At 53.3% G+C, this 18,898-nt stretch overlaps 1 protein-coding gene across 7 annotated transcripts in view; it reads left to right on the top strand.

The window, feature by feature from the left end:
- The window catches only part of LRP8 (LDL receptor related protein 8), an 85,545-nt gene that overhangs the window by 31,577 nt on the left and 35,070 nt on the right, over positions 1–18,898 (top strand). For all 7 annotated transcript variants that reach the window (XM_032137446.2, XM_032137443.2, XM_032137441.2 and 4 more), the window contains exons 3-4: positions 6,906–7,028; positions 15,301–15,429. In XM_032137446.2, coding sequence (XP_031993337.1) covers positions 6,906–7,028; positions 15,301–15,429 — 252 coding nt within the window. The remainder of the gene's footprint in view (positions 1–6,905; positions 7,029–15,300; positions 15,430–18,898) is intronic.

Genomic DNA, 18,898 nt, shown 5'->3' with positions numbered 1-18,898 from the left:
CGTTCTGCTGGAAGCGGTCGTCTTGGCAACGCTGGGGCCTGGCGAGCTCTGTCGAAGGGTAACTGTCGGTGGGAGCAGCCCTTTCATCTCCCCGACCCGGGTACAAGTGGCTCAGCTGCCTTAGGGCTGGGCTGCAGGACCAGAGCCAGGCCACCCTGCGCTGGCCCAGGCCTGGGAGAGGAAGTGGGAACAGCCGAGTTCCTTCTGTGCACCCAGCTTTCTAAGGTGGGGGCTTTACCTTTGCTCTCTGCCTCTCAACTGCCCTAGGAGGGGAAAGAACCTGCCCCAGGTTGCTGAGCAACAATGTTGAGCTGGAATCCACCTTTCTTAGGGGTCGCTGCTCTGCCTTCAGAGAACATTCTCTAGAGCCCAAGACCTGTCCACAGAAACCAGAGATCAGTCAGAGCCTGTAAGGCTGACAGCTCCCTCATCTCCCTGTCCTAAGTGGCTGGGTATCAATTCTGTCCTTTCCTGGGCCCTCCTCTAGACATGTCCCTGCTCTGAGGATTGGGGTCTCCGGTGGGGTCCCTGCAGCTTCACTCTGGGCTCCATGCTCTGTGAACACTTTGTTCTATTTTTTATGGCCTAGTGGGGCTGCCCCAGAGACAGACGGCTAAGTACAAGTACCAGACTGCTGTGTGAACATGGGCCAGTCCCTCCCTTCTCTGTACCTCATCTAATCATCTGTAGGATGAGAGGCTTGTGCCCCAGCAGTGTTTTCCTAGGTGTGATTCATTGGACCGCTTGTTTCTTGGGAAATAAACAGATGTGGCATCTGAAAAAGATGTTCCTTGGTTAAACAAGCTTGGGAGGCTGGAGGAAACAGTCAATCAGATATCTTTACTGCAGTCCTTCCCAGGGCCTTTATAAACCGGTGGGCATCATGCATCTCCAAGGGGGAAAATAATAAGTGTCTATCCCAAATATCCTGGTGCATGGCCACCCCTGGGCTCTGTCCTGCCCCCTACCCCTCTCCTCCTCTGCTAGGGGCCGATTTTCTGTCTTGCATGACCTCACGAAATCCCAAAGGAAGCTCTGGCAGCCTGGAGCCCTGGGGTTTTTTGGCGGCTGGAGAGCAGCCCTGTGTTTAGCAAAAGGCTGGATGGGTCCCTGGGTGAGCTCAAGGAAAGCCAGGCCCCTGTGCCGTGCCGGGCCTCTGCAGGGCAGCTTGGTGCACAACTTGGTGAACAACTCCACCAGGGCGAGTTGTTCCCTGGCCTGGTGGAGCTCCAGGTCCCTTGCCACTTGCCTTGTCCCCAGACCCTAATGGTCACTCTGCTCGCTCCTCCATGCCCCCAAGCCCCATTATCCTTCCTCCTGGAATGCTCTTCCCCGCTCTCTTCACTCCCACAGCTTGGCTGACTCCTCTTCCTTGAACACAGTGCCCTTCCTCTGGGAAGCCTTCCCTGACCCCTGGGCCAGGTCAGGTGGCCCTCGCCTGGCTTGCTGGCTACAAAGTGGGATTGGGAGTCGTTACCTGGGTTCAAGTGCAGCCCTGCCACAGACATGTGCTGTGGCTTTGAGCAGTCACTTCTCACTAGGCCTTGGCTTCCAGGCATGTAACATGGGAGACCCACGTAGGGGGCCTCAAGACCCTAGAGTCCAACACGGCAGGACATTCAGATTGCCAAGAGGAAGTCGCACGGAGCAGTGTCCCCGGGCAGCCTGGACTGATCTTTATTTTGGAGCCTCCTCTCTGCACCGGGGCTCCAGGATGCGTGTGGGTGGGGAGCAGCATGGGAAGGATGTCTCTGGAGGCGGGGGAAGCCAAGAAGTGCTGAGCGATTCTAATAATTTCACAGGATCACAGACACTGAGTGTGGAGAGGGCCTTAAGACTTAGCACCACACCTTCATTTCCTGACGAGGAGGAGGCAGGCTCAGAAGGTTTGATGGATGGGCCCAGTGTTACACACACGGCAGCTGGGGCCAGGGCTGTGACTTCACACACCTCTAACTTGCGCCTTTTTGCTTTTCAGTTCATAAAGCCCTGGGGCCATCCTTAGCTTATTTGCTTCTCACAACGACCCTGTGTCCCGTGAAGCAGGGATGGTATCCTTGAGTGCAGACAAAGAAAGTGCGGCTCAGAGGAGTCGTGTAACTTGTGTAAGGTCACATAGCCTACAAGTGGCAGGGCACAGTTTGATAGACCATGGACTGTCTGGCACTTTCCTTGGCCCGTGTTCTTGTTATAAGTAGCATTTCCCACTTCCTTTGTCCTGGATTTCCCACTCTCCCCCACTCTCCCTTGGGGTCAGCCCCTCCTCACTGCCCCTAGAATCCCCTAGTCCTTTGTGGCAGCCCATCTGTTGCCATGGCACCAGATTATGATGTCGCAGACCCTGGTTGACTACGTATCACTCCTGGGCTGAGGGACTCACAGAGGTGGGCATTGTCCAAGGGGCAGACTGGCATGGGGGGACATAAATCCCTGGAAACAGGGAGCCATGGCCTTGAGCCCAGCTGGGGAATCACCCTGGGAACCAGAGCCAAGGCCAGCAGAGTACGGGTCTGGCATGGCTTGCTCTGACAGCCTTAGAATGGCGGCACGGCCCTCATCTCATGGCAGGGCTGATATGGTCTCTTCACAAGGGACTGTTGGGCTCATTGCACTGAACGGCCTGACACTGGGTGTTCACTAGGATCCCCCAGAAGAGTCTTTTTGCCTTTTGTCCTTGTGACAAAGCTGCATGGGAAAGCCACGTCCCCACTTGCCCAGGTTCACCCCGAGGTGGCTATGCCAGGAGTCAGTCTCCACTCTGACTCCAGATCCTTCCATATGGTCACACTTCCGATGGGGCCCTCCAGCGTGCTTTAGTCTAGTCCCCACCCTGAAAGTGCCGTCCATTAGTGGAGCAAAAGCTGTCCCAGGCCCGGGTTTATTCTGCTGCACACTTCTGGGCACATTCCAGAAGACCTGAGAGGTGTGTCAGTACATTTGAGGACTCTCTGGGGTCCTCATTCTTAGCCTGGTAACACTGAAGTGGCTGAGGGTCTGAGTGGAAAGAGATCAAGCTTTGGCAGCTGCCACACAGAGTTGAAATCACACTTCTGCCACCTAACACCCTCACTTCTAAGCCTTAATTTCCTCTTCTGTACAACGGGATTAATAATAACAGCTACCAAGATAGCTGTGAGGAGTCACTGGGATATTGGGTGAAAGGTGCCAAGCCAGAACCAGAGTGGAAAATCTCCAAGCTGGTCCAGCCAGTGAACAAATCTGTTCCCAAAAACACCACCATAGGGCACTCTCCCTGCAGCTGCCATTTCCCGGGTGGGGCTGACCTCAAAGCTGCCCTTTGGGACAGCAGTGGTGTTTTTGGCTGCTCTGGCCTCCTTGCCCAGTGCCTGCCAGGGCTTGGCACATGGAGGGAGGACAAGCTCACCCCCAGGCTTTCAGAATCCCAGGGAGGGCAGGGTTTTTTGGGGGTATCTGGTTGTCCTGTGCCCAGCGACAGAGCCCTATCATCACCTTCTTCTTCAAGCCTGCCCCGCTGTTTTGGGCACTGTCTGACCACACATCCTTGCCAGACTTGCCTACTTGCTCTTAATTCCCAGAGACTGGGCTGGGCTGATTCTGTATTCTCAGTGCAGAACGTAGAACAGAAGCAAGGTTCATTGAATGTGGAACTGAAGCTTGCACAGGGCTTTCCCATCTGCTGTAAGGTTTTTCTTCCACATCTGGTACTGCTGAATGTTTGACTGGGGAGCCATGGTGGAGATGAGCAGGCATCTGACTGTGGGTTCAGATTGTGACCCTGCTCCCCCCAGCTGTGACCTTGGACATGTAACAACATCTCTGGGCCTGGATTTCCTCATATGTCAAATGAGTACATAGCAGGCCCCCTGCCATGAGGTTTCTTGGGTAAAAACACCTGGCAGAGACTGGCACAGAGGAAGCACCCAGTGAATGTTAGAACTAGAAAAAGAGAAAACTAGGATATACGTTTCTTTTTTTGGATGCTGAGCTTCTTGTGGGGGGAAAACCACTGGTGTTCACATTAGGAAATTCCCCAGGTGCTGTGATTCATCTTGGTACTTCCTTTAAGATGATTATGGACTATGATTTACCAATAGGTGGTATTCGCATCTATCACTGACGATGACCTCTCAGTGCAGGAAACAGGGAGGGCCTCTCCAGAGCCCTGGGCTGAGAGGCAGGAGAGCTGTTCTTATCCCTGCCGTGCTGTATTTCCCTAAGCCAGCCCCTTTCCCTTTCTGGGCCTCAATCCACCCGTCTGAAGGTGGACTCTGATTCCTCAGGTTTCTTCTAGTTCTGCACATACAGAGGCATTCTTCTAAGCAAAGTGTGAAGAAAACTCATCTTAGAATGCAGATGTTCTGCAAAGATTCCACTGAAAAGGACAGACATGGAACAGATTCAGAGACACAGTCTCTCTCACCAAATCCCTGCCAGGCTCCCCAGAGGAGGGGGAGCAGGCCTGCAGCCCCAGAAGCACCCAGAGGGCCTGTGGGTAGATTTGAATAAAGCTGGTCCATGGGAGTGGCTTCCCAGGGAGAAGGCAAGCCCCAGAGCTGCAAGTATGGAGCAGAGGCTGGGTGGCTATGCTCGCGTTTGACTCAGTGTCCCCCACTGAGACCTGCCCCAAGCTGGATTCTTGCTGAATTTGAGAGTCTCTGTGCTGCAGGGACAGGGAAGAAAGCAAAAACCATGCTGGACTCGCGAACAGTGATGATCTAGAGCAGAGGTCATCAAAATACAGGCCACAGGCCTGGCCTGTCACCAGTTTTTTGTAAATAAAGTTTTATTGAAACATAACCATGCTCACTCATTTATCTAATGTCTCTGACTGCTTCAGCCCCATAGTGGCAGGGTTGAGTAGTGTGACCAAGACCATTTGGCCCTCAAAGCCTAAATAGCTACTATCTGGCCCTTCACAGAAAAAGTTTGTCAACCTCTGCCCTAGAAGGACATTCAGGGGATTATAGGAGCTCAGGAGAGGCTACTGATCAAGACTGGAGATGATACTTAAGCCCAGTGTGTAATGGAAAGAAGGTGGGAGGTGGGGGAAAGGGCTTTCAGACTAAAGACAGCTTGGGCAAGGTATGATGGTATAAAAAGCATGGGGTATGTGAGGACCCACTGGCAGTTGAGGTGGGGCTAGACTGGGAAGTATGAGGAGGGGAAGATGAGGGAGCAGGGCAGGCTGGGGCCACGGGACTTCTAAGCCCCTGGGGAGAGGCCGCATCCTAATGGCCCCTGATGTTAAATCCATCCCAAGCTCATTCCAGGGGAGAACTTTGGTGGTCTGAGCGCCCCAAGGCCTGGGGTAAGTCACTGCTGTGCTGAGGTATCCTCTTTTAGGCTGAAAAGAGACCCCCCTGCCGTCTTCATTTCTGGGCCTCCTGATCTCGAACTACCACACCTGAAAGCTTATCTCTCACCAGATCACCCTCTCTTTTCCTGATGAAGAAACTGTGGGCCAGAAAAGGGCCATGATGTGCTGAGGATACAGAGCAAAATAGCACGGCAGTGACTCAAATCCAGACCTCCGGACTCCCTGCCCAGTGCTCTCTTCCTCACCTTGTTCTGTAGCGGGTCCTGGACGCTTGGTCCAGCAGGAAGAGGGCGTGTGTGAGTTCAATGCAGATTTGACGCAGATGAGCCCCCAATAATTCAGAGGCCTAGGGCTGCTATGGAGGGTGCAGGGTGTCAGGGGTGGAGCGCTCAAGGCCCCTTCCCGGTCTCCAACACCCCCCCCACACCCCCACCACCTACTGGGGGTAGCCAGGCAGACTCAGTTCCCCCATGGAAGTCCTGACAGGGCAACTGCTCTCCCCCGGGCCTGCTAGATGCGCCCAGTGCTGTGCTGCTGCCTGGGAAGAAGCTGGGGCACCTTATGACATGGGCAGCCATCTCTGTTTCCTCTCCTTGATCTGGAAACTCTAGTTCCTCGTAGGACAAGACACAGAAGGCAGTAAAGAACCGGGCTGGGGATGGTACCCGCGTTCTTAGCTCAGCTCTGTTACCAGCTGTGAGCTGTCAGCCTGCACATCCCCTGTGTGGACACAGAACCCCATTCCTTCAGCTTCTAATTAAGACTCAAACCCTGAAAACAACAGTAGCTGCCACTTCTTCAGCATCTGCCATGTGCCTGAGTCTGCTGCAGTTTCTTCATACATTATGACTTCTTGTTGCTCCTCCTCACCGCCCTTTGTCTTCTTCTCCCTATTATATAGATAAGAAAATGTAGGCTCAGAGATTAAGGAACATCCTCAAGGTCACACAGATAGGTGGAGGAGGAGGAGGAGGAAGTGGGATTGAAATCCCCAGAGCAGTGTGGAGGTCACCCTACAGGCTGTAGGCACCGGGGACGGGGACTGATTTGGATGTCTTGCCCAGTAGATCCTCTTCCCACTGCTCCGAACACAAAATACTTCATTCATCTTGCCACAATGGAACCATCTATGTGTAGGATTCATGATCACAAACTCCCTGGCGCCTGCAGAAGGGACTTTGACTTGCAGTCCAGTTGGGGAAAGTGGGACAGGCAGGTAAAGAGACTGAGAACTGGCTGAAGGAGCTAAGGCAGCTGCTGTAGGGTATCAGGGAAGGCTTCCTGGAGACAGTGGCAGTGGAACTAGACATTGAGGGGAAGCAGGAGTGTGACGGGATATGATAAATCTTGTCATGCTTGCTGGATTTGAGCCCCTGGACTTGGAAGGCAGAGCAGAATGTCACCTGTCTTCACGCAGTGTTCAGATGCCTAAGGAATGAAGAAGCTTGTCTCTCCTGTCCTCTGCCCTTGGTCAGCAAGGCAGTCCATGGCCTGGTGGGGCCGTGGGAAGCCCTGTGGTCCGGCTTGCAGACCAAGCACGTCCTGGTTGGCCCACCTCCCTCCTGACTGCTCCCAGGCTCACCACACTCTCTTCCTTGCCCTGCAGCCAAGAAGACCTGTGCAGACAGTGACTTCACCTGTGACAACGGCCACTGCATCCACGAGCGGTGGAAGTGTGACGGCGAGGAGGAGTGTCCTGATGGCTCCGATGAGTCCAAGGCCACTTGCAGTGAGTCCTGCCCCTCAGTCTGGGTGGGGGTGGGCCTCAGTTTCCTCCTCAGATCATCCTTGAGAGGCTGTGAGGCTCAGGAGAGGTGACCAGTTGAACACTCTGTGCCATGCACTCAGGGTGCTCCTGGTAAACAGGTATGTTTAGTTGCTGGTTTCTACTGACCTGTTTCTGGACTTTCTTCACAGCCCTCTTGCAGGTTGGACCCTGTTTCTGTGGCAGCAGGAGCCAGAAACAGCCTTGTCAAGCCCTTCTGCCCAGAAGGAGCCCCTAGCATGTCCTCCAGGCCTCCCTGCTGCTGTTCTTGAGGATCCCGACCATAATTCCAGGAGTGCCAGTGGCAGCTGGCGCTTCTTAAGTCTTTATCGAGTGCTAAGCTCTCTGTGTGCATTAACGCCTTTTATCCCCACAGCAGCCTCATGAAGCAGATACTGTCATCTTCTCAGTTTTGTAAAGGAGAACACTGAAGCTCAAAGAGGTTGAGTGACTTGCCCAAGGCTACCCAGCCGAGACTTTGAGGCCCTGGCCCGTTCCTCTACCCTGGGTGGGCCGAGCCTAGGAGCTCCTGCCTCCATGGCCAGCTGGGTGGTGGCAGAGGCAGGCAGGGGGAGGTGGAGGCCAGAGCTGAGCCCCAGGCCTGCCCCCTACACTCAGGGCTTTGTCTCTCCATGATTTATTTTCCAGGCCCTAATCCTCAAAGCAAACTTACACCCGGCAGGTCATTCCGTGACATTTGTTAAATTAAAAAGGAGATGAGAAGGGGGCGGGGAAGGACCCAGCAGTCCAGAGGCAGAGCTTCAGCAGCGTGAGCCCGAGACAAAAGGCTCAGGCGAAAGCATGTGGAGGATAGTGGGGCTGGCAGGGACCCAGGAGCCCCTCTTTAGGGATAACAGTCGCCCCAGAGGCAGAGGTGGGGACAATGGAGACCGGAGTCCCATCTAACGCCGTGGCTGGTGATAACTGGGTTTCCTTGTCTCCTAGCAACAGAGCTACCAGTCTCCACATAAGAGAAAGAGAAAGGGAGAGAGAGAGAACAGAGCGAGAGCGGCCCCCACCCGAGACAAGGAGCCCTCATTTCCTCATACAGCTGCTCCTGGCCTCCCCAGCCGTGCCGCAGGCCCCATCCTTCCCTCACCCACCACGTGGCCAAACTCCATGCCGTCCTGAAGGCTCCCAGGCAGGAGGGAAGCCCAGTGCTTTGTCCTGAGCTTCAGAAGGAACAAAGCCCTGCCACACCCACTTGTGACTTTCATCCTCTTGGCAACCTAAGGAAGGAGGAGGATCCCCATGTAGAGAGAAAGAAACTGAGGCTGGAGTCGGTTCTCCCCCTTGCCCGAGGCTGCCCAGCTAACAAGAGGCAGAGTCGTGTGCAGCCTGGAGTGTGTGCCTGGGGAGGGGTTGTGGCCACAGGGAGGTCTTCCCTCACTGCAGTCAGCCAGCTCCTCCATCCGTACCTCACTCCAGCAGATACTCCGACACTGGGGGCGGAAAGGGAAGGGAGAGGAGCCTCATCGTGGTTATTAGAGGGGGGCTGCCATGCTACCTGAGGGCTAGGCTCCCCTTCCTCCCCTGCCCCACCCCCAGCCCCATCTCTACCTCTGCGTGGATGTCCCTTTTCATCTTCCTTTCTGTCCCCTTCGGGGTCCCGCCCACCACTGCCCTCTTGGGCTGCCTCCCTTCCCTGCTCATCTCCTATCCTCACCCCCCCTCTCACCATCTCTCCTTACTGCCCTACCCATGTGTCCCTCTGTCTTTCTCCCTCTTGCCCATCCCAGCATCTGCTGCCTTCCCATCCCCTGGGCTGGGCAGGGGCCCTCCTGCCTCCCAGGCCCGCTTTTCACAGTTGAGGGACAACTGGAGGCCCAGAGAAGTTGATAGACTTCCTTCAAAGACACACAGCTTATTCACGGCAGGTCTCCCTTTTATGAAAAAGGCTCTTCGAGCTCTCTGAGGTTTCATAAGGTGCCTATGGGAGCAGTAGCCAAGGCAGCACCCCAGGAGACAGAAGCCCAGCTCTCCTGTGGGTTCTCCCAGCTATCACCGTGAAGCCCTGCATATCTTCCCACCTCCCACTGGGCTCTGATCAGTAACATTCCGGAATTCCAGAATCTTCTCCATTCCTAGATTCCTAAACTCTTATTAGTCTGAGACCCCCTTTCTCCCTTGCTTGTGCTAGCTGGGGTGCAAGAGCCATGATACCCACTTCCTGTGTTACATTGGTCGGGTGTAGGCAAGGCGGAAGACTGCCTGGAGGAAGTTGGCTAGAGTGGGAGCTCTGGTCAGGGTCAGGCAGAACTTGGGGCATCAGGACCTGATAGCAGGCTTGCTCACTGCTTCCCAACTGAATGAGAACCTAGCAGCCAACCTGCTATCCATTTAATTGGTGTTGCCATAGCAACCTCCACGGCCCACCAGGTTCCTGGGGCTGTGCCAGCTCCCAGGATGGAGCCCCGTTCCCCAGCCCTAAAAGAAAGATTATAGGCAGTAAAGTGTAGTGAGTTTGGAATTGGATATAGTTGGGTTCAGGTCTTTTAACCTGTTAGACCTCAGGCAAGCTGCGCAGTCATCCTGACCCTCAGTTTATTCATCTGTAAAATGTGGTAATGGTACCTGCTGGATACCCTAGAGGGATTGTGAGAATCAAATGAAAGAATGCAAGTATCATCGCTGGAGTAAATGGCAGTGTTATTTTGTATTATTATATTTTGGCTGCAAGCCCTCTCTCCCCAACACAACAGTTTGTTAGATATTAAGATGTTAGATTCTTATAGTGTTAAAATAATGGCCGGGCACGGTGGCTCACGTCTGTAATCCCAGCACTTTGGGAGGCCGAGGCGGGCGGATCACGAAGTCAGGAGATCGAGACCACGGTGAAACCCCGTCTCTACTAAAAATACAAAAAATTAGCCGGGCGTAGTGGCGGGCGCCTGTAGTCCCAGCCACTCGGAGAGGCTGAGGCAGGAGAATGGCGTGAACCCGGGAGGCGGAGCTTGCAGTGAGCTGAGATTGCGCCACTGCACTCCAGCCTGGGCGACAGAGCAAGACTCCGTCTCAAAAAAAAAAAAAAATAGTGTCAGTGAAGGGAGTTGCACTGAGCGGGAAAGGGATTCGAGAGAAGGTCCCAGTTCTTGTGTTTTCCCGGATTCTGTTGACTGGCCCTAGCTGGCTGGTGTTTCTCCCAGCTCTGTTTCCCTCTGGTTCTGTGTTCTGTACCTATCAAATGTAGCCAGGAGTCACAGTGGAAAAGCCCAGAACATTTGCCTAATGGCAATAGCATTTCAGCTCTAATTATAGCTCACTTGATTGGGGACGGCTTCTGACCCACCTTCAGGCTTCTGTTGGGAGGGGTGAGGGTGGGGGAGGGGAGGATGGTTCAAGGTGAGTTATAGTTCTGGATGCTATTTATTTGAACATGGAGGCTTTTTCATGCATCTTAGAACCCTTCCACCTGGAAGGGGGGCCTCTCTGATTAACCAGGCTCATCTTCCTATTATAGATCAGAAAATGGAGGCCCAGTGATTTTCTGAGCTCACTCAGTAAGTTAGGGACTGACCCAGCTAGCAGCATTTTGTCTGGCCTTGACTGAAGGAACTTGGTGTAACTCCCCCTTCTGCACCTTGGGTGGCCCCATGCTGTGCTTCCTGTGGCAGGAGGTGGATTGAGTGACGCTGGCAGTTCTCACCACCTGAGCCTCTGGTCCCTTAGAGCTGGCAGTCCTCATTTGGAGGTTATCTGCCCCTAAAACTCATGTGGGTTGACACTGTAGATGTGCTCCCTCAATGAGCAGCCGCCAAGTACTTTCATTCTTTAATAGACATTTCCCTTTTTGTTAATTTGTGAATTTATGAATTGGAGAAAGTACCAATGGATTTGAATTTCTGGGGCAGGATTCTCTGGGAATTTAAATGCCTTTAAATGCCGTGAGCCACTCCAGGATACAGAGTTTCATGAAAAGCCCCCTTGCCAGCTTTGGAGGGCTCCTGTTGTCTGAGAGACAGTGGGATTCTTCACTCCTGCCTCTCAGAACCTAGGGTACTTGGAGAGCAGGCCAAAGGCGTATGGTCCCCTCCGGGGGCATCTGTCACAGAGGGAGTGGCTGTCCTGGGATGGGGTCTGCATCGCGGTGGACCATGTGGATTTATAATGTGCATTCCCCAGTGGTGACAACAGGCACATCCCCAGCCATTGGCATTTGCACTTCATGAAATAAAAGAAGGGCAAGTGTTTTCTGAGCTCCTAGTTTGTTCCAGGCTCTGAGTGTAGGGATTTCCATATGTTTCCTCTTTTAAGCCATCCACCAACCCTAGGAGATTATTCAACCCCATTTTCAGATGAGGAGAGCCAGAGTGCGGAGAGGTTCAGTAGTTGCCTAAGGACCTTAGTTTTAGTAAATGAAATTTGGACCCAGGTCTGTCTGACTCTAAAACCCAGGCTCTTTCTCCTACCTCATGCTGCTGGGGGCCCTTGGGCTTCAGTTATCCTGAGAATGGACATCAGATGGCCATTGTGCAGAACCTGCCCAAAGGCTCAGTGAGTCCCCTTCCTCCAGTGACCTCTCTCCAGGCAAGAGGTGCCAGGGAGACCAACAGGGTCTGCTTTTCTCCTGTGCAGTGGTTAGGTGCAGTAAGTTAAGCAGTGTGTTTGGACCTGGGATGGAAGTCCAGATCTGCCTCTCACCTCTAGCCTTTGAACAAACACCTTACTCTCTCTGGGCTTTACTTTCTTCATTCATAAAATGGAGGTAAGAATATCCACTTCACAGGGTGATACCATGTGTCAGTACTTACCCAGACCAACTTCCCAGGACTGTGGAGTGGAGAGGGCTGACCTGGGACCCTGCGAACCAGGCTCGAGTCCTACCTCTGGGGGAAAAGCCACATCACAGGAGAGACACTGAGGTTCCAGGAGAGACAGGAATTGGAATACCCAACTGCCAGTAGCTGTGTGACCCTAGGCAGGTCCCTTCCCCTCTCTGGGCCTTGGTCTCCTGCCACTCCAAGGGATGTTCATCATTGTGACCTCTGAGATCTCTCAAGTCCTGGCATTCCAAGAGCCTTGGCTCTTTGAGGGTGGAGGGCTGTTATCAGGCACTGCTGAATCTCGAGAGCCTATAATTAGAGCTGTCTATTTAGGGACACAGCAAATGTCTTATTAATTATAAAGAAAGGAAGCAGACAGATTGTTTAATCATTGTCCTTGCTGAAAGGTTATGCAATTAACTATATAAATATTCATTAAAAGTTCGAGCAGCCGCTTGCTGCACTGGGGTCTGTAGAACCCAGGCTCCTGGAGGTGGAGCATACAGCCAAGGGCCCTTTCTGTCACCTGGGCTTTTGTGAGGAGAGTTTGGGGATGGTTCTGGGGCATGCAGGGTTTGATGGAAGGGCAAGGCTCTAGTCATAGGAACCCAGGCTCGGTCTCTCGCCTGCTGTGCATCTTTGGGCCAGTTACTTGGTCTCTCTGAGCCTCAGTTTCCTCATCTATAAAATGGAGTGCTTACGTGCGGGACTGCTGCCCTGCTGCAGTGCAGTAAGTGGCCCAGGTATGTAGTAAGGAAGTGGCCCAGGTATGCCACTTATGTGGTGACCTTTGTGAATGGCACCCCTGGAATTTGCACTGGCAGCCCGCAGGGCCTGCTTACCTTACAACAGACATTTATTGCTCACAGTTCTGGAGGCTAGGAAGTCCAAGATCAAGGCACCGGCAGTTTCCATGTCTGGTGAGGGCCCATTCCTCATAGACGGCACCTCCTTGCTTCATCCTCACATGGTGGAAGGGGCAAGGAGGCTCCCCCTGACCTCTTTTATAAGAGTACTAATCTCATTAATGAGAGCTGTACCATTATGGCTTAATCACCTCCTAAAGGCCTCACCTCTTAATGCTATCACATTGAGGATTAAGTTCCAACATGGATTTTCAGGGGATACCAACGTTCAGACCATGGCAGAATGAAATGAAAAAATATAAAATTTTCAGCACAGAGCAGCCTGACACAACGTAGGTGTTCAAAAACTGGGACTCCCCTCCTCCTCCCTTGAGAGGTTCTGTTTCCTGAGGCCTGGCTTAGGGATAAGTAGTTGCTTTGACCTTCCATCCCATCGCTCTCTTGGGGGCTTGCAAGTGTATGAACATCTGTATCGCTTTTATGGTAGTGAATTGAAAAGAGATGAAACATCCCTTGTCTTATATGCTTGCAGAATGTTAACCAACCCAGGGGTTCCCAAATAGAGGTGCATGGGAATCACCTGGGTTTTGGTGGGGAGTTACTAAAATGCAGATCCCTAGGCTCTGCCCTAGAAGTCTAGATTCAGTTGGTATGAGCTGAGGCTCAGGAGCCTGCACTTTGAGTAGCTCCCTCAGCCTCCATCCTTTGATGAGAGGACCCCAGCGAGGCACTGGTCAGCTTCAGCTTCCTGTGTTCCAGTGGGGCCCAGAGGGGAGGTGCTTACCTGGGGTCCTGCAGTGTTGGTGATAGAGGTACCCTGGAAGGACCCCATCTCCCAACTCCGAGTTTCCCTTCACCATCCTGCACTGTGCAGCCCCAAGGTGGCCTTATATAAAAGGCCTTTGAGGGTTAGTACTTTCCAGAGCTCAACCTGACAGTTATTTGCTCATCCATCCCACAAGTCTGCCAATCCTCGAGCAACGGAAATTTCTGTGAAATGAATCCCAGGAATCCTGTATTCCCAAGGGATTGCCCTGTACTCATGAAATGCATTCCTAGGGATAACATTGGGGACCTCACTTTCAGGGGCCTAAGATGCTCTTCTCCCATGGCAGTAGTGGTGTCCAGGGGCCTTGACTTAGATACCTGCCCCCCTCCCCAACTCACCTGTGCCCTTTTCTGTATCCCTTGTGGTCTCTCATCCCAGCTATAGAAATGGGAAGAGGAGAAACTGCTCTGAGATCAGAGAGCAAAATGGAGGGCGAGGCATGAGTAGCCCACTGCCTCCGGGGGGAAGTGGATTATGCCGGGTCTCCAGCATCAGACACAGCTGACTTTCAGTCGATCCTAACGCTGCTCTTCACCAGCTCTGTGACCAGAACTTAGTGCTTACCACCATGTTTGTCACACAGCAGTGCTCAAGTACTCAGTGAATAAGCACAATTCAGAGTCATCTGGTATGTGTGGATAATCATAATAGGTAACATTTAGTGAGCACTGGGCTGGGTGTTCTAGGTGCTTGCTTTACAGACATTAGCTTAGTCATCATAGCAATCCTATGAAAGATAGTATTATCCCCACTTTATTGGCACAGAGATAAGGATTGTTGGCCAAGGTCACATAGTCAGTGAGTGACTGAACTAGGATTTGAACCCAGGCAGCCAGGCTCCAGAGCCCATGTTCTCCGCCTCTATGCAGGAGGCCAGCACATAATCCTCTCACCCTGCTGGCTTATTGTGAAAATTAAATGGAAGTGTCTAGCACCATGCCTGGCACATCCTAGAGACCACGGAGATCGGGCCTCCTGCACACCCTGGAAGGCTGAAGGGAGCCAACCACGGAGGTCTGAGATGCGTCTGCCTTGGCTGAGCCTGTCACATGGGTCCAGCAGAAACTCATGATAAGAGCTGTCCCCAGCCTTGAATAGGGTTCTCATTCTTTCTTCCAAATTGAGATTCAACCCTGGGGCTTCAGGCCCCTGATTGAGTCAGCCACTGATTGCAGCTGCAGTAATTATAGCTATGCAGTCCCGCTGGGCCCTGCCATGCAGCAGCTGCTCTCAGCAGCAGGATCAGCACCATCACTCGGGGAGGGGGCTTAGAAGCAGGCCGATTGGAGTCGTTGGGGCCTTGGTGAGCCCTCCAAATTTACAGGTTCCAATCATGGAGTCACTGATCTGGAAGGCAAACTGAGGCCCAGCTGGGGCATATCTCACCTAAGGGCACACAGCTGGGAAATGGCAGGGAAGAGTGCAGGGCATGGTGGCTCCATGTTGCCAGAACTTAAAGTGGAGGTTTGGAGGGATGGGAGGTGTGGCCAGGAGGGGCAGGCAGAAGTCAATGGATCAAAGAGGGACTTGAGGGCCAGGGACTAGGGGGCCATGAAAGACGTTATGTAGAGAAGTGATGGGGTGGGATTTAGGATTTGGAAATTCCTGGGGCAGACAGAGGCTTCTTCTCAGCTGATGAAACTGAGACATGGGCCAGGAGAGCCCTGATGGACTCCTAGGGCCTTGGACCAGGTGGCTGGAACAGGGTGGTAGGACTGGTTGGCACCATGCCCTGTGTCCCCCTTGGCTAAGCTATGCATGGACGTCTGTCTCCACAGCCAAGCAGGTGTGTCCTGCAGAGAAGCTGAGCTGTGGACCCACCAGCCACAAGTGTGTACCTGCCTCGTGGCGCTGCGACGGGGAGAAGGACTGCGAGGGTGGAGCGGATGAGGCCGGCTGTGCTACCTGTGAGTCTGGGGTCAGATCCCCAGGGTCTGCCAAGCATGGTCAGGCAGCCTCAGGGAGTGGCAGCCACTTCTGGGGAGGGGGCCCAGTTCCCCGTGGGGCTTGGTAGGTGGAGAGGAAAGGATAATGATCAGGACATTAGTAATGGCTAGATTCTATGGAGACATTGTCTTCTTTCATCTTCACAAGCACCTCATGAGCAGCCATTATCATCCCCATTTTATAGGTGAGGAAACTGAGGCTCAGACAAGGGAGGAAAAGTACCCAAGTCTGAGTGATGAAACAAGATTCAGATTCAGGACTGGACAGCAAAGCCCATGAGCTTTTTTGACCATGTCTGACATCTGCTCATCCATCCCACAAGTCTGCCAATCTTCGAGCAAGGGCAGGGGGACCAGGGAGGGTGCCGCATGGAGAAATGGTGGTGGTCTGAGCCAGGGCGCCGGCAGTGCTGGGGGGAGGCGGACGGATTCCTGAGGTGTCAAGGACGACTGTTGCTGAAATCTCAGATTCGAGCACAAACGTCACAGGGCAGAGAAGACATTCTCAGCAGCCTCGGCAGGGACAGATGGAAGTGGTCACTGGGACAGTTCCACATCACTGAGCTTCAAACACAGGATTATCTCCTTCCCAGGGAGCAGGCCAGCAGGGCCTGGGCCAGTGGGGAGCATGGCCAGGCCTCACTTTTTCAATTCGAGGGGCACCTACTGTGTGCCAGGCCTGAAGCCAGGCTCTGAAAGGGACAGTGAGGTGAATCCTACACAGTCTTCCCTCTGGGAACACATGATTAGTGGGGGAGACAGACTGGCTGTCGCTACTAGGCTGTGCGGCTGGGCTGAGATATGGGCGGTCACCCTGGAGGGCTTGCCAGGCACTTGCCCATCACTGCTGCCTACTCCCCTCTGCCAGCCTCTATATTTGCATCCTATCTATCTTTCCTGGCCCAGGGAAAATGCCATCTCCTCCAGAGGTGTCTGAGTCGTCACAATTTAAGATTCTAAGTCTGGAATTTGATGTGTCTGAAGCAGGAAGCATCTGGGTATGGAGGGAGATCCTGGCTGGGAACAGTAATTTCAAAGTCCCAGTGATGGCACTGGCTCACTTCCTCAGCTGTGATAATTTTGCTGGGACTCACTGGCCAATGAGAATCCTCTTTCCTCTTTACCAACCCCCATAATCAGATGATTCCTCCAATATGAAGGCCGCTACTGCAAGGGATGGGAGTCTCTCCAACTAGGGCATGTTGGAAAGGAACATTCCCCATTAGTTATGGGAGACAGAGGTGTCAGAAGGTCTTACTGGGCTTCTGTGCTACAGCTTCCACCCTCCTAGGCAGAGGAAAAGGAGTCCACCCACCCCTCATCTCTCAGAGCTTCTTCCATTTGTGAGTGCTAGGAGTAGGGTCTCTCGGCCTACATAGGCCTGAGAATATGGATCTTAAAGTTACCGTTGGCTCCAAAACCTCAGAGAAAACTCAGTATGAAGAAAGCACTTCCTTGCCATCCAAGTCTTCAAGTAAAATTAAAAATTAAGGCCGGGCACGGTGGCTAATGCCTGTAATCCCAGCACTTTGGGAGGCCAAGGCAGGCGGATCATGAGGTCAGGAGATTGAGACCATCGTGGCTAACGTGGTGAAACCCCACCTCTACTAAAAATACAAAAAAAAAAAAAAAAAAAAAAAAATTTAGCCGGGCGTGGTGGCTATCGGGAGGCTGAGGCAGGAGAATCGCTTGAACGCAGGAGGCGGGGTTGCAGTGAGCTGAGAGCACACCACTGCACTCCAGCCTGGGCGACAGAGCAAGACTCCATCTCAAAAAAAGAAAATTAAAAAAAAAAAAAAAGCACTTCCCATCAGAACTCCCAGAAAGCAGTGAGTCCACCCTCCCTGCACATGCACAAGCTGGGTGGGGACAGGCAGGAAGGGAGCTCATCTAGGTGTCAGCGTAATCTTGAGGGGCAGTGGCACTGGCAGCACGTGCTTTTTCCACCAATGCCCCAGTGTCTCAAAAGCCCAGGAGGGGAAAAAAATTCAACTGTCAGACACTTGGTAGAGCTGTCAGAAACACATGACACGAGCTACCTACCTGGTGAAACTGAAGACATCACTCTATTTTATCTTCAATAACAATGAAAATTCACATTTTTCCATCAGAAAGTGAAAACACAGACTCTGGGCGCCCCCACGTGGAAAGATCTGGTGCTGCCACCACCACATCACCTTTGGCCACAGCCACTGCATCCATGCCCCACCGGGGCCTACCCGCTTCCCCGGGCCAGGTCTTGGCCTGTGTGTGGACACACAGGAGGGAGGGAAGTGAGGAGGTCACTGCCCTGAAAAACAGCTGGAAAAACTCCAGGAAGGGAGGAGAAAACCAGAAAAGCCAAGAGGAGGAGTCAGAGTAGGAAAGAAAAGCCCCAAACCTGAGTTCTGGTTCTCTTGCTGTCATGGACTGTGTGACCCTGGGCAAGCTGCTCCTCTCTCTGGGCCTCAGTTTCCCCATCTATAAACTGGCAATAGGGCTGGCTGGCCTCTGAGTTCCTCCCGGCCGCTGAGCTCAGACTAGCCTACCAGAGAGAAGCCCAGAGCCCCAGGCAGAGCCATGATGTATGTCCTTAATTACTGCACATCCCATAATTACACCTCATACCTGGGCCAGACCAGTTCCATCCACTCCACACCCACTCACTACAGGGAGCTCTGTACCGGGCCCTCAGGACAAAGGAGGGACACCTCCAGGCAGTGTGGATTCTTGGGGCAGATTGAAAAGGACGTGAAACTCAGACGCCTGCGCGACTGAGGGGCTCAGAAACGAGGGCAGAGGCAGAGATTTCCCAAGCGGGGAAACCACGGAAGAGGTGGAATTTGGGCCCTTGGAAGATGAGAGCTCATCATTGCAAAATGTAGAGACAGTGGTGGGCAAGAAGTAGGTTCCCAGCAGATGGAGCAACTTGAGTAAAGGCTTGGAGGTGGGAGCCTGTGCACTGGACCCAGCAAATGGTCTAGCATGGCCGGAGCTGCGAACATTCAGGAGTGAGGTGATGGAGCCACAGGACTGACCCAAGAGACGCCTTGGATACCAGGCCAGGGGACTCAGGTGGAACAGTGCAGGTTATGCTATGCATCGCTATGCTATGAGGAGCCAACCCCAGACCCTGGTCCCTGGGAAGGGTCAGTGTCATTTAACAGATCATGTCCTGGGACCATAGCAGGGTCCTTCAAGACAGGCAGTGCTGTAAGGTTTCAGAATCCCCCTCCTAGTCCCACCATGCTCATGCTCATTTACCCAGTGAGGCCTGGGGGGCTCACAAAGGGCAGGTGTGTTGCCCGTCACCTAGCATGTCCGTGTTGGAAGCCCGCCTTCGCTATGCCTAACTGCACGTCCACCATTCAGCCCCCAAAGGGGACTTGTTCTGGCCCCCGGGTGAGGGTCGGAGCCCTTGTAGCCGGACCAGCGGGGCCCCAGGTCGGCG

Source organism: Hylobates moloch, unplaced genomic scaffold, assembly GCF_009828535.3.
Source record: "Hylobates moloch isolate HMO894 unplaced genomic scaffold, HMol_V3 SCAFFOLD_18, whole genome shotgun sequence".
NCBI lineage: Eukaryota > Metazoa > Chordata > Mammalia > Primates > Hylobatidae > Hylobates > Hylobates moloch.
The sequence above is the reverse complement of the archived record's forward strand: the minus strand, read 5'-3'. Positions and strand labels throughout refer to the sequence as shown.